The sequence below is a fragment of the Saimiri boliviensis genome, chromosome 4, assembly GCF_048565385.1.
Source record: "Saimiri boliviensis isolate mSaiBol1 chromosome 4, mSaiBol1.pri, whole genome shotgun sequence".
In the NCBI taxonomy this organism is placed as follows: domain Eukaryota; kingdom Metazoa; phylum Chordata; class Mammalia; order Primates; family Cebidae; genus Saimiri; species Saimiri boliviensis.
The window spans coordinates 88,225,895-88,243,685 of NC_133452.1; the positions used below are offsets into that span (position 1 = coordinate 88,225,895).

General features: G+C 51.7%; 3 protein-coding genes across 6 annotated transcripts in view; 2 read left to right on the plus strand and 1 right to left on the minus strand.

Moving 5' to 3' along the window:
- The window catches only part of MEA1 (male-enhanced antigen 1), a 1,796-nt gene extending 467 nt beyond the window's left edge, over nt 1–1,329 (minus strand). Inside the window, exons 1-3 of one of the 4 annotated variants that reach the window (XM_074397822.1) lie at nt 1,094–1,329; nt 422–699; nt 233–335 (exon numbers count right to left, since the gene is read on the minus strand). In XM_074397822.1, the coding sequence (XP_074253923.1) occupies nt 233–335; nt 422–699; nt 1,094–1,121 (409 nt within the window). In that variant the 5' untranslated portion in view covers nt 1,122–1,329. Of the gene's footprint in view, nt 1–232; nt 336–421; nt 700–868; nt 948–1,093 lie in introns of those variants that run through there. The other 3 variants (XM_010333872.3, XM_074397824.1, XM_074397823.1) reach the window with 3 other exon arrangements.
- A 139-nt stretch (nt 1,330–1,468) lies between these two features.
- KLHDC3 (kelch domain containing 3) lies at nt 1,469–8,076 on the plus strand. Its single transcript, XM_010333875.3, has 11 exons — nt 1,469–1,650; nt 3,827–4,039; nt 4,216–4,392; nt 4,549–4,664; nt 4,835–4,906; nt 5,033–5,246; nt 5,323–5,409; nt 5,554–5,662; nt 5,781–5,854; nt 5,977–6,055; nt 7,452–8,076. Exons 2-11 carry the CDS (start codon nt 3,886–3,888, stop codon nt 7,516–7,518), a joined length of 1,149 nt encoding a protein of 382 aa, XP_010332177.1. The 5' UTR covers nt 1,469–1,650; nt 3,827–3,885; the 3' UTR covers nt 7,519–8,076.
- A 79-nt stretch (nt 8,077–8,155) lies between these two features.
- On the plus strand, nt 8,156–13,680 carry RRP36 (ribosomal RNA processing 36). The gene is made up of 7 exons (XM_010333877.2): nt 8,156–8,547; nt 10,291–10,438; nt 10,571–10,637; nt 11,032–11,136; nt 11,938–12,012; nt 12,109–12,226; nt 13,163–13,680. The coding sequence occupies exons 1-7, from the start codon at nt 8,448–8,450 to the stop codon at nt 13,300–13,302; spliced, it is 753 nt and encodes a 250-aa protein (XP_010332179.1). The 5' UTR covers nt 8,156–8,447; the 3' UTR covers nt 13,303–13,680.
- The last annotated feature ends 4,111 nt before the right edge of the window (nt 13,681–17,791 follow it).

The window sequence follows — 17,791 nt, forward strand, 5'->3', positions numbered from 1 at the left end:
TTAACCCAGAGCCCTTGGGCGGGTCACCAAATCCATCTTGTTTTCTAGGCCAGCCTGCCTATCCCCAAAGCTAGCAGATGAGCATTTCACTTGGACTCCGAAGTCCACAAAATCTTAGTTTACAAACTATCTTTTTAGGAATAGGGTCTTCCATCTGAAACTTCCTTCTACTGACTCAAGCCAGTTCATTTCCTTAGTAATTATTCCAGAATGAAAGAATTATCTCTTTTACCTGGGTCCATGGGAATAGAGCTGTGGTTGTTCAACGCTGTAGCTCCTTCCTCATCTTCATCTTCACTCTCTAATGGTGGGTCTGGCAAATGAAGCCCCAGGGCCTGCAGAGCCAGAGAAGACCCTTTGGGTCCAGGCTTCCAGGGAGCCCAGCTTCACCTGTTGAGGAACCATCCCCCCTCCACCCTACCTGGATTCGATCCTGGATGTCAGCAACTACATCTCCATCCCCGACTGGTGCCAGTTCCACCTCCTCTTGTTCAGGATCTTGGTTCAGGGGCTGGTAGGAGTAGCTAGCTGGGCCAGACCCAGTTTCCTCCTGTTCTTCCTCAGGCTCCTCACTGCTCCAATCCCCAGTGCCTTCTGAAGGGCCCTGATGTGGCCCCAGTTCCTCAGTCTGATTGGGGAAGATACGCTCAGGGCCCATGCTGTCTCCCCCTAGAACTACTGTTGCCATCCGGGCAGGGGCTGCAAGAACAGAGAGGCGGGAGGACAGGGATTGGATGAAACCAGGCCCATCTTCATCTTCATCCTCTCATCATCATCTCCTTGTGGTCTCGTGCGTGCAAAAAACTAGCTCCTCCCCGAGGCTCCTGCATCCTCCACCCCCCGTCCCCCTCCAGCCTCTCGTTCCTACCCCTGAGTCCGGGCTCTTATCTCGAACCAGGCCCCACAGCCTTGCTCCGCCAGTTCCTACTTAAACGCCCAACCGGAGGCCCTGCCATCTCCTAAGACACCCCTTCCAGAATACCGGCTCCCCCGCCACGCCTCCCCCGCGACTTGGGAACTCTGGGTCACCAGATTCTCCTTAACAGGGCGTACCCGCCCCCTTCTCCCCTCTCCTAGAGGTCCCCCTCTGTACCGCCTGACAAATGCCCTTCAGGCCCCATGGGCTCCCTTCAAATGGTCCCAGCTGCGGCGTCCCCCTCCCGCCCCCACCCGAATCCCGGCGCCGGTGGCCCCGCGCGCCTCACCCGCTCAAAGCCCGTGGCCTTCACTTCCGGCGGGGCAGGACGCGCAGAGGTGCCTAGTCCTTCAGCTCCGCCTCATGCTCATGATTGATGCTAGCGAAGATCAGGAGTCCGCCCCTTGCCCTCCCTCCGTCATGCCCAGCCCAGAAAACAAAGGACTGCATTACCCAGTGGCCCCTTCGGTCTGGACACATTTGCACATGCGCAGAATCGTACGCCCCTGCCCATTCCTCAGCCCTCTCGTCTCTCAAGAAACAGGTGGACTACAAGTACCGGAAGGCCGCGGGCGCTTAACTGCGACTGCACGTGCGCGCACAGCTGCCCGCCGGAAGAACCGAGCTTGGCTGTGTTTATCTCGTTGGGGACTAAGGCGTCGGTTGGCGCGCAACGGGTTCTAGGCTGCAGGCAGCGCGAGGACCCGCGGCCCCGCCCCGGCCCGGCCTGGCAGGTAGCCTGGGATGGGTGGAAGGGCAAGGAAGAATTGGGGGGCTGAGGACGCCCTGTCTAGAGCTGGAGTCGCGGGGGAGGGGCTGAGAGTGATGAGGTGGTGGGGGTGGGGAGGGAGCTAGGGGGATGATGGGAAAGGAGAGTGTTAATGGGGAAAGTGGGGCTGGGGGAGGATGGCGAGGAGGTGGGTAGGAGAGACCTGGTGGCTGGAGGAAGCACTGAAGGAAATTGGAAGGAAGACTGAGCTATGAAAACAGGGAAGCTGAGCATAATGGAAGGGGAGGGGAGTCTGTCGTGGTGGGCCGAGGGGAGGCTTGAATGTCTGCAAGAAGACAGGGATAGAGTCACAGGCAGGGAGGGATATACGTGGTCAGTGCATGTTAATTTTTCTTTCCTTGGTGGAGGTGGGAAAATGGAGGGCTGTTGGGTGGAGCTTGGAGTGGTAGAAGGAAAAACGAGAAAACTGCAAAGCTCTCACGAGATCGAGAAGGGCGAGAAAGGGGGAATAAAAAAGGCGAGAGACCAGGGGGTTAGATAAATTAAGGGAATAGAAGAAGCTTGAAAATGCTTGGTGGCGACGGAGGATTGGGGAGACCCAGGCATAAGAGGAGCCCCTCAGACCCTGGGGGCTTATTCTCTTTGAATTTGAGTTATTCTTATGGAAGAGAAACTATTTTTTTTTTTTCCTCCACCTTTGCCTGGAGTTGCTTATCTTTTCTGTGCATTTTTTTACTTTACTTTGACATATCTGAAGGGAGGAATAGAGGATGTAAGGGAGAATGGAAGACTTCCATTCTTAAGCCCGTCGACCTCCTAACAGTCTCCACAAGCCCAAACCCAAGATATTTTGGAGAGCGGGAGTAATGAAGTGAGAGTAGCTTCCTGCTGGGGCTATTTGAGGATGGGCCCCATTGCTATTTAAAGCTTGGGGTGTGGAATTGGGGGAGGTTGGGTGGGTGGGACTAGCAAGCCAGCTGAAAGCCATGTCTCTTTCCTGCACGGGGCCTCCCTTATTTGAGCTGTTTTTGTGCCTGAGGTTTTGCCTGGCCTTTCCCTCTGCCAGGGCTATTTAAACAGGGAGCAGATGATCCACCCAAACTCAGGAGATGCCTGCCAGCAAAAGCATTGTCAGTTGCAAGGATTTGCCTGAAAGAACCCTCAGATGTACCCAGATGTACCTTCCACTAGGTTGGCAGGTTGTCTTTGAGACCACGACCACTCATGCTGGATCTTTCTCTTGTCCTGCCCAAGGACATTTTTGCCTCCCTTCCCCTTTCCATTGCACACTTCCACCCCTATCCACCTTTCAGGAACCCAAGTTTTGGAAGAGCTTTCTCTCTCTTTTCTACTGGAAATGACTTGTTCTCTATCACAATAGCAGGGATGGGGAAGTGGCAGAAGGAGAAAACCCCTTCCTCTATCCCCATCCCCCAAGCCTAACGATACACATACCTTCCTGGCTTAAGTCCTGGAAGCATACCAGGCACAGCTGTCAAAGGAACTCCTTGTGCCTTTGGAGGGCCCTGGGTGACCCCGGTGACAACAACCCAGCTTGACAAGAGCTCCCTGTGAGGGGCTAACCAACTATGGCAACATGGAGGTCCCTGTCCTGGATCAATCCCACCCTATCATGGGTAGGGGGATTGTTCCACTCTAAAAACCTGAAAGCTTTTCTGCTTTGAGACACTCATGCCAGCTTTCAATGGACTGTCTGAGGCTGGCTGAGCTATTAATAGCTGTGAGTATTTTGAGATCCCTTTCCCCACCTTAAAGAACACAGAGATTCTTAGAGAGGTGGCAGTAAGCAGAGCAGAGCCAGAGACAAGAGAATATACCCAGCTTGGGAAGGGGGCATGAAGTTTGTGCCAAGCCAGGGATAGAGTGGAGCCGCCACGAGTAGGGAGTGAACATGATCAGCAGATTCTGAGCTGGCAATCAGGTTGGAGCAGCCCCACCCTTCACTGTTGGAGAACACTGGGCCAGAGCTAGCTCCCTGACCTCGGCAGCTCCCCTGGGGCAGGGCCAGCCACCTGAGCTGTGACTAGTTCCCTGTGGAGGGGTAGTGTGGGAGGGCCACCAGGGTGACACTTGGAGGCAAAGGCTGGTTCTGGGCAGAGTCACAGTGAGCCGGGCAGAAGACCTGCCTGAGGGATCCTGTGGCCCCAATTTGTGTGCAGGTAGCAGAGGCAGCAGGCCGTGCCGGGGGGGCATGTTGCTGTAACCAGTGGCCCAGGGGATGTTACGGTGGACAGTGCACCTGGAGGGCGGGCCCCGCAGGGTGAACCATGCTGCAGTGGCTGTCGGGCATCGGGTATACTCCTTCGGGGGTTACTGCTCTGGTGAAGACTATGAGACATTGCGTCAGATAGATGTGCATATTTTCAATGCAGGTAAGCCAGTGCTGGAGCCGTCCCCTGGGTCCCCACATCAGGGAGGGAAATGGGCTGCTGAATGAGCTTTGGCTGTGGTCTCTGGGGCCAAGGGGACTGGGGACGAATACCTGGTTTGGAGAAAGGTGGACAACCTGGAGGGAGGTTCCCGGGGCTGAGCAGAGCTATGCCCACAGTGTCCTTGCGTTGGACAAAGCTGCCCCCGGTGAAGCCTGCCATCCGTGGGAAAGCTCCTGTGGTTCCCTACATGCGGTATGGACACTCGACTGTCCTCATCGACGACACCGTCTTCCTCTGGGGCGGGCGGAATGACACCGAAGGGGCCTGCAATGTGCTCTATGCCTTTGACGTCAGTGAGTATGGCTCTCAGAGGGGCTGTGTCCTTCCAGTGTTGCCTCGGGTGCCTGAGAAAAGCTTGGGTTGGGGGTCTTGGGGAGTAGAGTACCCCAGAGCTCAAGAGGGACTGTCATAGAGGGTGCTAACTTGAGTCATTTTCTCATCTCCTTCAGATACTCACAAGTGGTTCACACCCCGCGTGTCAGGGACAGTTCCTGGGGCCCGGGATGGACATTCGGCCTGTGTTCTGGGCAGGATCATGTACATTTTTGGGGGCTACGAGCAGCTGGTAGGTCTGGGAAGAAACTAAGAGGTTTAGGGTGGGACTGAGAAAGAGGAAGGGCAATTTAGGGTGATGAAATGGGAGGCTTTGGCTTGTTTGCAGGTTTTGAGGGGAGAGATGAAAGGTCAGTGACCATTGCCTCCCTCTCTTCTTCCTCCTTTTCTCTTCCTACTCAGGCGGACTGCTTTTCCAATGACATTCATAAGCTAGATACCAGCACCATGACATGGACTCTTATCTGTACAAAGGTCTGCTCTTTGTTTTTTCTCCCAGCTCCCCACCCTCCATTGAAGAAATCATAGGAAGTTCAGTCAGAGCGGATCCTCTTCCAGCCTTTGTGCTGACCCCTCCACCATCTCTCTGCCTCTGCCCAGGGCAACCCTGCACGCTGGAGGGACTTCCACTCAGCCACGATGCTGGGAAGTCACATGTATGTCTTTGGGGGCCGTGCCGACCGCTTTGGGCCATTCCATTCCAACAATGAGATTTACTGCAACCGCATTCGCGTCTTTGACACCAGAACTGAGGCTTGGCTGGACTGTCCCCCAACTCCAGTGCTGCCTGAGGGGCGCCGGAGCCACTCGGCCTGTGAGTGTTTGTTACTTCCCCGTGGAGTTCCCTTCCTGCCCTCCTCACACTCTTGACCTTTCCTCTCTCCTTCCAGTTGGCTACAATGGGGAGCTGTACATCTTTGGTGGCTATAATGCAAGGTTGAACCGGCATTTCCATGACCTCTGGAAGTTTAATCCTGGTAAAGAGCACTGCCTTTAGGGGAGGAACAAGGAGCAATTGAGGTGGGAGGAAAAGAAAAGAATGCTGAGGAGGTGAGGGGATGGGGGCAGGGAAGATACCTGGACTAGACAGGTGTTGAACTTCCATGTAAATTTCTCTTCAGTGTCCTTTACCTGGAAAAAGATTGAACCGAAAGGGAAGGGGCCATGTCCCCGCCGGCGCCAGTGTTGCTGTATTGTTGGTGACAAGATTGTCCTCTTTGGGGGTACCAGGTTAGGAGAAGAGAGGGAAGGGGCTCAGGGAAGTGACTAATGGGAGAGGGGGAGGTATTTGAAAAGAGGGTCTCGTGAGTAGTTTTCATCCTACTTTCATCTCTTTTGATCGAGACAGTCCGTCTCCTGAGGAAGGCCTCGGAGATGAATTTGACCTCATAGATCATTCTGACTTACACATTTTGGACTTTAGTAAGTACAGTTATTCCTGAATTGCTCCTGCCATCAAGGTCCCTGTCTTTGGGTGGTGATATCCAGGACTGAACCCTTTCCTCAGCTTTGACCATCTCCTTTCTACAACTTCACCCCTAAAGGCCCTAGTCTGAAGACTCTGTGCAAACTGGCCGTGATTCAGTATAACCTGGACCAGTCCTGTTTGCCCCATGATATCAGGTACAGTGAGTGGTTGGAAGTGGGGGATTGGGTGAGGGTGAGTGAGCAGCACAGGTGTGACCTGATTAGCTTGGTGTCAGTATGGAGGAGACAAAGGTTTTTGTTCTGGAGATGTAGTATACTTGTGGGAAATGAGATGAAAGGAGGTGAATTGACAGCCATCATATAAAACTGTCGGCAGAATAAGTTATATGAAAAAAATCCAGCTCAGCAGCATCGCTTTCTGAGACCGGAGCTTATACAGTTGTTTTTGTGAACATGCTGAGAAAAACTGATTAAATCCTTAGAACCTAGCTGCAAAGTAAAGACAAGTTTAGGAGCCTCTGGATCACACTGGTTCTAGATCTGGCTGCTTCCCTTTGAATTTCATTCTTAGGTTCCGGTTAACCACCAAATGTTACTTTGTGTATAAATTTTCCTGTCTGGGTCATTCTAAGACATTTCCTCTCTTTGTATCAGTGTAGTTTAACTTTTGCTGGTTGGGCATGGTGGCTCACGCTTGAAATCCCAGCACTTTGGAGGTCGAGGTGGGCAAATCACTTGAGGTCAGGAGTTTGAGACTAGCCTGGCCAACGTGGTGAAGCCCTCTCTCTATTAAAAATAACAAAAATTGGCTGGGCGCGGTGGCTCATGCCTGTAATCTTAGCGCTTTGGGAGGCCGAGGTGGGTGGATCATCTGAGGTCAGGAGTTCAGGACCAGCCTGGCCATCAGGGTGAAACCCCATCTTTAAAAATAAATAAATAAACAAATAACAAAAATTAGCCAGGTGTGGTGGTAGCCACCAGTAGTCTCAGCTACTCTCAAGGTTGAGGCCAAAGAATTGCTTCAACCCGGGAAGCGGGGGTTGCAGTGAGTCGAGATTCTGCCAGTACACCACTGCACTCTGGCCTGGGTGACAGAATGAGACTCTTAAAAAAATAGTATGATGGGATTGGCGGGGAAGGCCCAGGAGAAGGATAGGAGAGCTAAGTCAGGACCTTAAAAGGATGCGAGTTGAGAGCCAAAATTGGTATTCTGGTGGGGGTGAGGCATTCCTGTTGAGGGTAAGGTGGAGGGGCTGCCTGGTTGGCTCTAAACAGCAGGAAAGGCAGGTTGGGATGTTGACTGACATGTATACACTGATCTCAGGTGCCTGGACACTAGAATATGCATATATATATATGTACATAAACAGGAAATCCATATGAGCTTGGAGGTAGAGGAGTGGGTGGTGGTGGATTTGGTAGTGGGTGGTTCTGATTGTTAAACCTAGTAGGTCTCTAAGTAAGAGGTGGCTGTGGTTGGTTGAGCTTTAGGAATTTAGAGGGACTGGTGTGTTTATGGCTTGGTTCAAGCATCTCTGGGCTTGGGCTGAGGGCTCCCTCTTCTTTCTGTCTGTTACCATTGGCCTTCCAGGTGGGAGCTGAATGCTATGACCACCAACAGCAATATCAGTCGCCCCATCGTCTCCTCCCATGGGTAGGAGGAAGTTTCTGCCACCTCCCCTCCTGAGCCTGCTGTCATCTTCACTGCCCCTGCCCATCTGTCACCCACCTGCTCCTTTGGACCCTGGACTTGGTATACCTCTATGTGGAGTTGTTGGGCGAGAAGTGTTCTTTGTACTGTGAATTCAGTGGGGAGCTGTAGGGGGGTGGGGGCCAGGTTCCTCCCCCCTTGGGCCGAGGGCCCCTTCCCCTTGGTGCTCTGTCCCCATCCACCTCCCTTCAGCTGCTCCTGGGTCTCGGCTCTGCCCAGGGCCAGCCAGGTTCTGCTGGGAAGGGAAGGGAATGGGGAGAAGGGAGAAGCAAGCAGTGTCTGAGCCTCAGGAGCTTCCCCCTCCCACTTCGCCTATCCCCTCCTCCTGCTTGAGCCTTGAGCCTTGACTGGGAGCTGAAAGGAGTTGCAGCTTTTGGCATGAGACCTCCTTCTCCCTGACTTGGGGAGGCGGGGACCAGCAGATAATCCCACCCTTCTTGAGCTGTCGCTGTACCCTGAAGCTCAGCCAGCTCAGATTTTATAAAAATGAATTAAAACCTCCAAACGTGTCCGTGTGTTTTTGCGGAATATGGTGGAGAGGGCTGGAGTTTGCAGTGGGGGCAGGGTGCTGAGGACTAGCACCCTAAGGTTCTGGCTTCTCAGCCAAGGGTATTAGGAAACCAAATGCCACCAAGGCCTGGGCCAGGCTTCTCGGGCGTGGAACCCAGCGCCCTGCGACTCGAGTAGACGGTTGCGACAATCTCTCCGGAGCGGGCTATCCTTTTGGCCCGGTTCCCAGGCCGCTGGCCGCGCAGTCTGTTTTCAGCCCGTTCGTCACCAAGTTGGGACGCCCTCCGGGGAACGCCGGAAGAGGCGGGGCAGGAGCTGGCGGAAGCGGAAGCGGTGCCATTAGTCTTCCGAACGCTACGCCTGCTGATGCCGGCAACCAACCGACGTTTCGGGCCCGGGGCCCGGGACCACGGGGAGGACGGCGGGGCCCTGGAGCCCGGGTTCGCGGCCCGCGACCTGCTCAGGGGTGAGGGCACGGGGCAGGGCGGGCTGGGGAGGGGAGAAGAACTCCCAGGCTGGGCCCTGGGCGCCGGTAAGACCGCCAAGTTCTCTGAGAGGCAGACGCTGGGGGTTCCCCCAGTGCAGTGGAAAGTGGGAATGAAAGGAGATGTTTCCGGGATTCGGACATTCTGAGAAGTTTCTTCACAGCCGGATGAGAGTTTTCGGCAATAGGGAAAGCATGTGCAATAGCTCGGAGGCAGGAAAAGGCATGCATGTTTGCTGAAGACTTAGTAGGTCAGAATTAAGCAAATTCCGTAGACTTTTAAAAATTTAATTTAATTTTTAAAAATTTGAAACAAAGTCTCTCTCTGTTGCCCAGGCTGGAGTATAGTGGCGCGATCACGGCTCACTGCGGTCGAACTCTCTCGGGCCCAAGAGTTCCTCCCACCTCAGCCTCCCGAATAGCTGGGACTACAGGCGTGAGGCACGCCTGGGTTGTGTTCTGTGTTTTTTTCTTTGTAAAGACAAGGTCTCATCATATTACCAGGTGCCATAGCTGGTCTCGAATTCCTGGGCTCAAGTGATCCACCCGCCTCAGCCTCCCAAAGATTACAGGCATGAGCTACTGCACCTGGCAAATTCTGCAGACTTTTTGTTAAGGCACAGTTCTGGCTGCTGGAGATAGAGCTGTGAATAAAGTAGTCAAACACTCCTGTCCTGGCCGAGTGTGGTGACTCACACCTGTAATCCCATCACCAGGGGAGGCTGAAGTGGAAGAATCACTTAAGCCCCAGAGTTCAAGACCGGTCTGGGCAACATAGTGAGACCTCTTCTCTACTGAAAAATCAAAAAAATTAGCCAGGTGTGTGGCCCACGTCTGTAGTCCCAGCTACTAAGGAGGCTGAGGCATGAGGATCGTTTGAGTCCAGGAGGTCGAGGCTGCAGTGAACAGTGATTAGGCCACTGCACTCCAGCCTGGGCAACAGAGTGAGTCCTTTTTAAAAAATAAAATTTGGCCGGGCGCGGTGGCTCAAGCCTGTAATCCCAGCACTTTGGGAGGCCGAGGCGGGTGGATCACGAGGTCGAGAGATCGAGACCATCCTGGTCAACATGGTGAAACCCCGTCTCTACTAAAAATATAAAAAACTAGGCCGGGCGCGGTGGCTCAAGCCTGTAATCCCAGCACTTTGGGAGGCCGAGGCGGGTGGATCACGAGGTCGAGAGATCGAGACCAACCTGGTCAACATGGTGAAACCCCGTCTCTACTAAAAGTGCAAAAAATTAGCTGGGCATGGTGGCGCGTGCCTATAATCCCAGCTACTCAGGAGGCTGAGGCAGGAGAATTGCCTGAACCCAGGAGGCGGAGGTTGCAGTGAGCCGAGATCGCGCCATTGCACTCCAGCCTGGGTAACAAGAGCGAAACTCCGTCTCAAAAAAAAAAAAAAAAAAAAAAAAAAAAAAATATATATATATATATATATATATATATATAAAACTAGCTGGGCATGGTGGCGCGTGCCTGTAATCCCAGCTACTCAGGAGGCTGAGGCAGGAGAATTGCCTGAGCCCAGGAGGCGGAGGTTGCGGTGAGCTGAGATCGCGCCATTGCACTCCAGCCTGGGTAACAAGAGCGAAACTCCGTCTCAAAAAAAAAAAAAAAAAAAAAAAAAAAGAAAGGATTAGCTAGCTAAGGAATGGGGATGGGAAGATGTCTTTTCTGCAGTGGGACGTGCTGAGCTGAGTTGTATGTCCCTCCCCACTTCCACAGGCACATCTAACATGTCATTTGAGGAGCTGTTGGAATTGCAGAGACAAGTGGGGACTAAGGCATACAAACAGTTGGTAGCTGAAAACGGCCCTAAGAAGCACAGCCCTAGACCAGCTATTCAAAATGCACGTGCTGCAGATAAGCACAGGTAAGCAAGCCTTGCCCTAGTAGTTGGAAGATAACTGGGACCTTGAATAGGTGTATGTTGTCGTGGGTGGCAGGTGGGAAGCCTTTGACCAATACTGGAGTCCTCTTGACTTGGCCTTTAATTGCTCCGTAGGCCTCTGGAAATGTCAGCCAAGATCCGAGTACCATTTTTACGTCAGGTTGTTCCCGTCAGTAAAAAGGTGAGACAGAAGGCCAGGCAAGATGGCTCACACCTGTAATCCCAGCACTTTGGGAGGCCGAGGTGGGCATATCATCTGAGGTCAGGAGTTCCAAGACCAACTTGTCCAACATGGTGAAACCCTGTCTCTACTAAAAATACAAAAATTAGCTGGGCATGGTGGTATGTGCTGGTAGTCCCAGCTGCTTGGAAGGCTGAGGCAATGAGAATGGCTTGAACCTGGGAGGTGGAGATTGCAGTAAGCCAAGATCATGCTACAGCCCTCCAGCCTGGGAGACAGAGTGAGACTCTGTCACAAAAAAAGAAAAAACGGTGAGGATGAGACAGGAAGCACTTTTTCTCAGTGAAAGGAGACTGAACAGTTCTGTTTTATATTCTTTGTGTTCTCTCCAAAGGTAGCACGGGACCCTCGCTTTGATGATCTGTCAGGTGAATATAATCCTGAGGTGTTTGACAAAACATATCAATTCTTGAATGACATCCGAGCGAAAGAGAAAGAGGTATACAGCTTGAGACTGGTTCAAGGGGAGTTTTGTGGGGTGGAAATCAGGGCACAGGTTAGAGAGTTGGGCAGGGTGAGTGGGAAGTATAGTGGTGGGCAGATTTAACTCTATAATTCAGTTCATATTCAAATCCTGGCTCATCAAATTACTAGCTGTGTGCCTATTGGCATTTTACTTACTGTCTCTATGCTTTAGTTTTCTAATTATAAGAAAGAAAATAATAATTACGGTCTTAGAGGCCGGGTGCGGTGTCTCACGCCTGTAATCCAGCGCTTTGGGGGACTGAGGTGGGCAGATCACTTGAGGCCAGCAGTTCAACACCAGCCTAGCCAACATGGTGAAACCCTGTCTCTCTTAAAAATACAAAAATTAAGGCCAAGTGTGGTGGCTCATGCCTGTAATCCAAGCACTTTGGAGGCCAAGGCGGGCGGATCACCTGAGGTCGGGAGTTCAAGACCAGCCTGACCAACATGGTGAAACCCTGACTTTAAAAAAAAGAAAAAGAAAAAAATTAGCCACGTGTAGTGGTGCATGCCTGTAGTCCAGCTACTCAGGAGACTGGGACAGGAGAACCGCTTGTGCCCTGGAGACAGAGGTTGCAGTGAGGCAAGACTGCACAACTGCGCTCCAACCTGGGGGCAGAGCAAGACTCTGTCTCAGAACAAACAAAGAAACAAACAGTTACTATCTTGGTGTTACCAAGTTAATATGTGTGAACCTCTTCGGATGATGCGTTACGTAAAATTTCAGCTAACATTTGCAGAATGCTAACCATGATACTCATTTTCCAATGTGGAGCTGGTGAAAAAACAGTTGAAGAAGCACCGTTCAGGAGAGGAGCATGAGAAACTGCAGCAACTGCTTTACCGAATGGTGAGTGGCTGATAACTGTCTGGGTAATGAAAGCAGTGGAAGGTGGGGAGATGCTCACAGCCCCTCCCGTTCACCCATCTCATCTTCACTCCTCAGGACCAGCAAGAAATGGCACAGCAGGAACGAAAGCAACAGCAGGAGCTGCACCTGGCCCTGAAGCGGGAACGTCGGGCTCAGGCACAGCAGGGCCGTCGGCCATACTTCCTGAAGAAATGTGAGTCGGGCACAGCTATTGCTAACCAGGTTGGGGGTGCGGGGGCCATAGTGGCAGAGCCCTGTGTTGAGGTGTCCCTGAGCCCCTTTAAGGAAGGCATGAAGGCTGGATTTCATGGTAACTTGGAGGAAAGTAGAAATAGTAGGGAGGAATTATTTGTGACCAGTCTTGTATCCCTCTTTAGATCATGGCAGCGATTGTCACTTTTATCTCTTGGTCTACACTCTCTTCTTCACGCCACACACACACACACACCACCACCACCACCACCACCACCACCACCACCACCACCACCACTACCACCACCACACACACACACACGTACAGCAGCGATTGTCACTTTTATCTCTTGGTCTACACTCCCTACTTTGCAACACACACACACACACACACACACACACACACACGCAGGGCCAGGCACATAGACACACACACACACAAACATAGAGGGACAGGCACATAGAAGGTGTTCATAGTTGATCAAATTGAGTAGGACTGAGATCATATAAAAAGCCACCAGTTGGGCTGAGTGCTGTGGCTCCGGCCTGTAATCCCAGCACTTTAGGCCAAGGAGAGTGGATCACTGGAGGTTGGGAGTTCAAGAACAGCCTGGTTAACATGGTGAAACTCTGTCTATACTAAAAACACAAAAATTATTTGGGTGCAGTGGCGCATATCTGTAACCCCAGCTACTTGGGAAGCTGAGGCAGGAGAATCGCTTGAACCCAGAAGACAGAGGTTGCAGTGAGCCAAGATCACACCACTGCACTCTAGCCTGAGTGACAGAGTAAGACTCCGTCTCAAAGTTTAAAAAAAGGCACCAATGAGCTTTAAACTCATGTATCCCAGCATATGGCTTGGAGTTACTGACCTGGTTTGGGAAAGGATAGGGGCTTCCTTCTTTGCTCACTGTCTTTTATTCTCCCTGTCATTTAGCTGAGCAGCGCCAGTTGGCACTAGCTGAGAAGTTCAAGGAGCTGAAACGCAGCAAGAAACTGGAGAGCTTCTTGAGTCGAAAGAGGCGACGAAATGCAGGCAAAGACAGGAGACATCTCCCTTTGAGCAAAGAACAATAAGGAACTATCCGCTGCTCTGCCACTGTCCCAGAGACACGGATCTGTGAGGACAGATTTGGCCTCAGCTCCTTTCTGTTCAAGGGCAAGGATCACAGCTGCCCTTGCATTTCATTGCCTCAGAGAAGACTAAAGGCCTCTTAAACGGCTCCTAGGGCTAGACAAGAAGAATAGTTCAGCCTTCTGCCATGCCATGTGGCCTCAGCTTGGATCTGGTTCATTGTGTCCTTGTGTTCTTTCATCCTTACCTTAAAACAGGGATTCTGATCCTGAAGAATAGGGACCAGTGAAGACGATGGTGGTCTGTCCATGACTCTCAGGGCTGGGACATGATGTAAGAACCACTTCATAAAGATTCTCGTTACTCATCTTTTTATTATTCTGCTTTTTGTGGGTTTTTGTTTTGTTTTCTTTTTCCCCTGACACAGTCTTGCTCTGTCATTTAGGCTGGAGTGCAGTAGCGGGATCTTGGCTCACTGCAACCTCCAACTCCCAGGTTTAAGTGATACTTGTGCCCCAGCCTGCTGGGTAGCTGGGATGACAGCCATCCACCACCACGCCTGGCTAATTTTTTTTGTATTTTTAGTAGAGACGGAGTTTTGCCACGTTGGCTAGGCTGGTCTTAAACTCCGGGTCTCAAGTGATCTGCCTGCCTTGGACTCCCAAAATGCTGAGATTACAGGCGAGAGCCACTGCTGCTTCTGGCTTTATTCTGCTTTTGTGTGGGATTTGTAGGTAGCCTCGAACTACCTTTTTTAGTGTGCCACATATTGGGATAGGCAACAAAGTCTTTTATAGGGTAGGAGGCAGGCCCTATCTTCTGTGTAGATTTGTGGTGGGGAGTTTCCCAAGCACGGGAAATGAGTAAATGTAAATGTCCACTAAAAGGCAGTCAGTATTGGCTACCCTAAGCCTTCAAACTTGTTTTTCCCCTTCAGTAAGGACCCAGTGGAGACATTGGAAAGCTCTGAGCTTCAGCTTTTGGTTTTAGTTTTTGGTAATAGGTTTATTGAGATACAGTTCCTTTAACTATACAAAGTATACAGTGTTTTTTAAGTATATTTATGGAATTGTGCAACTGTTGCCACAATTTCGGAACATTTTTGACACCCCCACTCCCCCCCCCCCCCCGCAAAAAAAAACCTTGTACCCTTTAGCAGTCATCCTCAATCTCTTCAGCCTTAGGCAACCACTCATCTACTTTCTGTCTTTATAGACATCTGCCTATTGGGGACATTTTATATAAGTGGAATCAGTATGGCTGGGCATGGTGGCTCACACCTGTAATCCCAGCACCTTGGGAGGCTGAGGTGGGTGGGTCACGAAGTCAGGAGATTGCGACTATCCTGGCTAACACGGCGAAACCCCATCTCTACTGAAAATACAAAAAATTAGCCGGGCGTGGTGGCACATGCCTGTAGTCCCAGCTACTTGGGAGGCTGAGGCAGGAGAATCGCTTCAACCCAGGAGGCAGAGGTGGCAGTGAGCCAAGATTGTGCCACTCACTGCACTCTGGTCTGGCGACAGAGTGAAACTGTCTCGGAAAAAAAAAAATGGAATCAGTATGTGGTTGCTTGGTTTTGTTTTTGGGGAGGTGGGGGCTGACTGTTTAATCTTGACAAGCCAAGGTCCCAAGCCAGCTGTAGGAATAGAAGGGAGTTACGGCTGTGAGGATGGCCTCACAATGGGGTCAGGATAGTGAACTTCTGTCCCCTGAGTTATCTTAGAAATGAGGCAAACTCTCTGCCCTCTAGGATGGATGGTCCTGAGGGCAAGTTTTACATCCTTCCTGGTGCTGGTGACAGAAGACTGGACTGTGCTTGAAGTCAGAGCTTTTCACCTGGATTTGGGCAAATCAAGCAGGCCTGAGTCTCAGAGTAGGGTGAGATGTGCGCTGAGGAGGGCAACACAGGAGCTGCGCTGCGGATGGAGACATGCAGGGTTTCAAGGCCACAGCTGGTATATTCTTTTTTTTTTTTTTTTTTTGAGACGGAGTTTCACTCTTGTTACCCAGGCTGGAGTGCAATGGCGCGATCTCGGCTCACCGCAACCTCCGCCTCCTGGGTTCAGGCAATTCTCCTGCCTCAGCCTCCTGAGTAGCTGGGATTACAGGCATGCGCCACCATGCCCAGCTAATTTTTCGTATTTTTAGTAGAGACGGGGTTTCACCATGTTGACCAGGATGGTCTCTATCTCTTGACTTCGTGATCCACCCGCCTCGGCCTCCCAAAGTGTTGGGATTACAGGCGTGAGCCACCGCGCCCGGCTTCACAGCTCGTATATTCTTAATTGCTGTAGGCTAGGGGTGGTGGCTTACGCCTGTAATCCCAGTGCTTTGGGAGGCTGAGGCTGAGGCTGAGGCTGAGGTAGGTGGATCTCCTAAGGTCAGGAGTTGCCGACCAGCCTCGCCAACATGGTGAGACCCCATCTCTACTAAAAATATAAAAATTAGCCAGGTGTGGTGGTGGGCGCTTATAATCCCAACTACTTAGGGCTGAGGCAGGAGAATCACTTGAACCCGGGAGATGGAGATTGCAGTGAGGCAATGATCACACCACTTCACTCCAGCCTGGGCGAGATGACTCATGCCTGTAATCCCAGCACTTTTGGAGGCCAAAGCGGGTGCATCACCTGAGGTCAGGAGTTTGAGACCAGCCTGATCAACATGGAGAAACTCCGTCTCTACTAAAAATTACAAAATTAGCCAGGTATGGTGGTACATGCCTGTAATCCCAGCTACTTGGGAGGCCAAGAGAATTGCTTGAACCTGGGAGGTGGAGACTGTGGTGCGCCAAGATCGTCCCATTGCACTCCATCTCTTTAAAAAAAAAAAAAAAAAGGTGGATGTGGTGGCTCATGCCTGTAATCCTAGCACTTTGGGAAGCTAAGGTGTGTGGATCACCTGAGGTCAGGAGTGAGACCAGCCTGACCAATATGGTGAAACCCCATGTCTACTAAAAATAGAAAAATTAGCTGGGCGTGGTTGTGGGCACCTGTAATCCCAACTACTTGGGAGGCTGAGACAGGAGAATCTCTTGGGAGGCGGAGGTTGCAGTGAGTTGAGGTTGTGCCACTGCACTCCAGTCTGGGAGACAGAGTGAGACGCTGTACGGAAAAAAAAAAAAAAGAATTGGAGACTTTTTCCATCACAGATGAGCAAGAAGGTACCCCATGGGAGATTGACAAGGTGACTGAGTAGGATGCCCAGGGGTTGATGAGGGTGAGAGGGGAGACCCCCCCACACACCATCTCCTCCAATTTCACCTTCTCCCTCCCCCCTTCCAGATGGGAAGGAGGGTGAAGAAGGAAAAAAAATGAATTAAAATACCAAGAGCTGGGAAAATGACTCCCTTTTTAGTTCCCAGCGTCTCTGCTATCTGTTAACCTTGAAAGAGCTGCAAGTGAATGATATCTCTGCCGGCTGGAGCCTGGCACTGGTTCATGCCCCCACGTCTCCACAGACCAGGCTCCGTCCTGGAAACACCTCTGCCAACAAACAGCTTGTTGCTTTTGTCTTGTCTCTGTAAGCCCCCTCCCCTGCTGGTCCCCACTCACGCTGCCTATGAATTAGCAAATCAATGAAGCCAAAAGATGTAAGGTTGGATGTCCAGCAAATGGGCGATGACATAGTTCTGCCTCAGTTTCCCCCTTCAGCGTTGTAAGCCTATAAAAGGGGAGAGAAGCTGCAGCTTGGGGAGCTTGGTGAATGAGGTTGTAGCCCCCTGTAGCTCCCTGCTGAATAAAACGCCACTTCCTTCCTCAGTTTGGTGTTCGAGAGGTTTGTTGCCTGCCACTCCTGCTTCAAGGGCAGTGAGTTCAAGGCATAGCCTATGGCTCAGCCCAGGGAGGAGGCCTTGAGGCAGAAGCAGCACAGTAAGTCCTATCCTCTGTCCATACGTGCACTGCATGCTGGGCTGGCTACTGAACCCCACAGTGGGAAGTGGTTTGAGTTTCTGCTGAAGCAGGATAAACTCATAAAGAGCAGGAAAGTCTAGAGAAGGGCAAAAAACTCTGGCACTTGAGAAGTGAGCTCAAGAATATTGGGCCTGGGCCAATAAAAGGCTATAATCTCTGGTTCAAAGGTGGAGAGGCACCCAAGTGACAAGCTGCAGCAACCCCAATGTGTCTGGGCCCACGGTGGTCCCCACCTGCTGCCGCCTGTCTGGACTCTGCTCCAAATGGCAGCCATGGCTCAGCAGGCAGGCCCCTCCTTTGAAAGCCACCACCACCACCACAGGACCAATGCCGCAAAGCAAGCACGAGCCATCTGTCTGCTGGGGCCCCTCTGTATTATGGCCTCATTCTGAGCAGCCCGATTCTCCCACAAGCCATGGCCTTTTTCCCCGCTAGACTCCAAATCCCAGGCCTGGTGGCACTCAGTTCTCTCTGTCTGGCTTCTGTGGCCTCCTTTATCACCTGACTCTTTCTCATCCCTCTTCCCCCTCCTTCCAAGGCTTTTTTTGTCACCTCTGGGCTATGAGCTTTGAGATGC

Bases quoted from the DNA above. Each gene is read 5' to 3' on its own strand.
- KLHDC3 (XM_010333875.3), top strand. From the start codon at position 3,886: ATGTTACGGTGGACAGTGCACCTGGAGGGCGGGCCCCGCAGGGTGAAC. The intron at 4,393-4,548 runs GTGAGTATGGCT...CATCTCCTTCAG, and splicing joins GCTCTATGCCTTTGACGTCA to ATACTCACAAGTGGTTCACA. The intron at 5,663-5,780 runs GTTAGGAGAAGA...TGATCGAGACAG, and splicing joins GTCCTCTTTGGGGGTACCAG to TCCGTCTCCTGAGGAAGGCC.
- RRP36 (XM_010333877.2), top strand. From the start codon at position 8,448: ATGCCGGCAACCAACCGACGTTTCGGGCCCGGGGCCCGGGACCACGGG. The intron at 10,638-11,031 runs GTGAGACAGAAG...TTCTCTCCAAAG, and splicing joins TTGTTCCCGTCAGTAAAAAG to GTAGCACGGGACCCTCGCTT. The intron at 12,013-12,108 runs GTGAGTGGCTGA...TTCACTCCTCAG, and splicing joins AGCAACTGCTTTACCGAATG to GACCAGCAAGAAATGGCACA.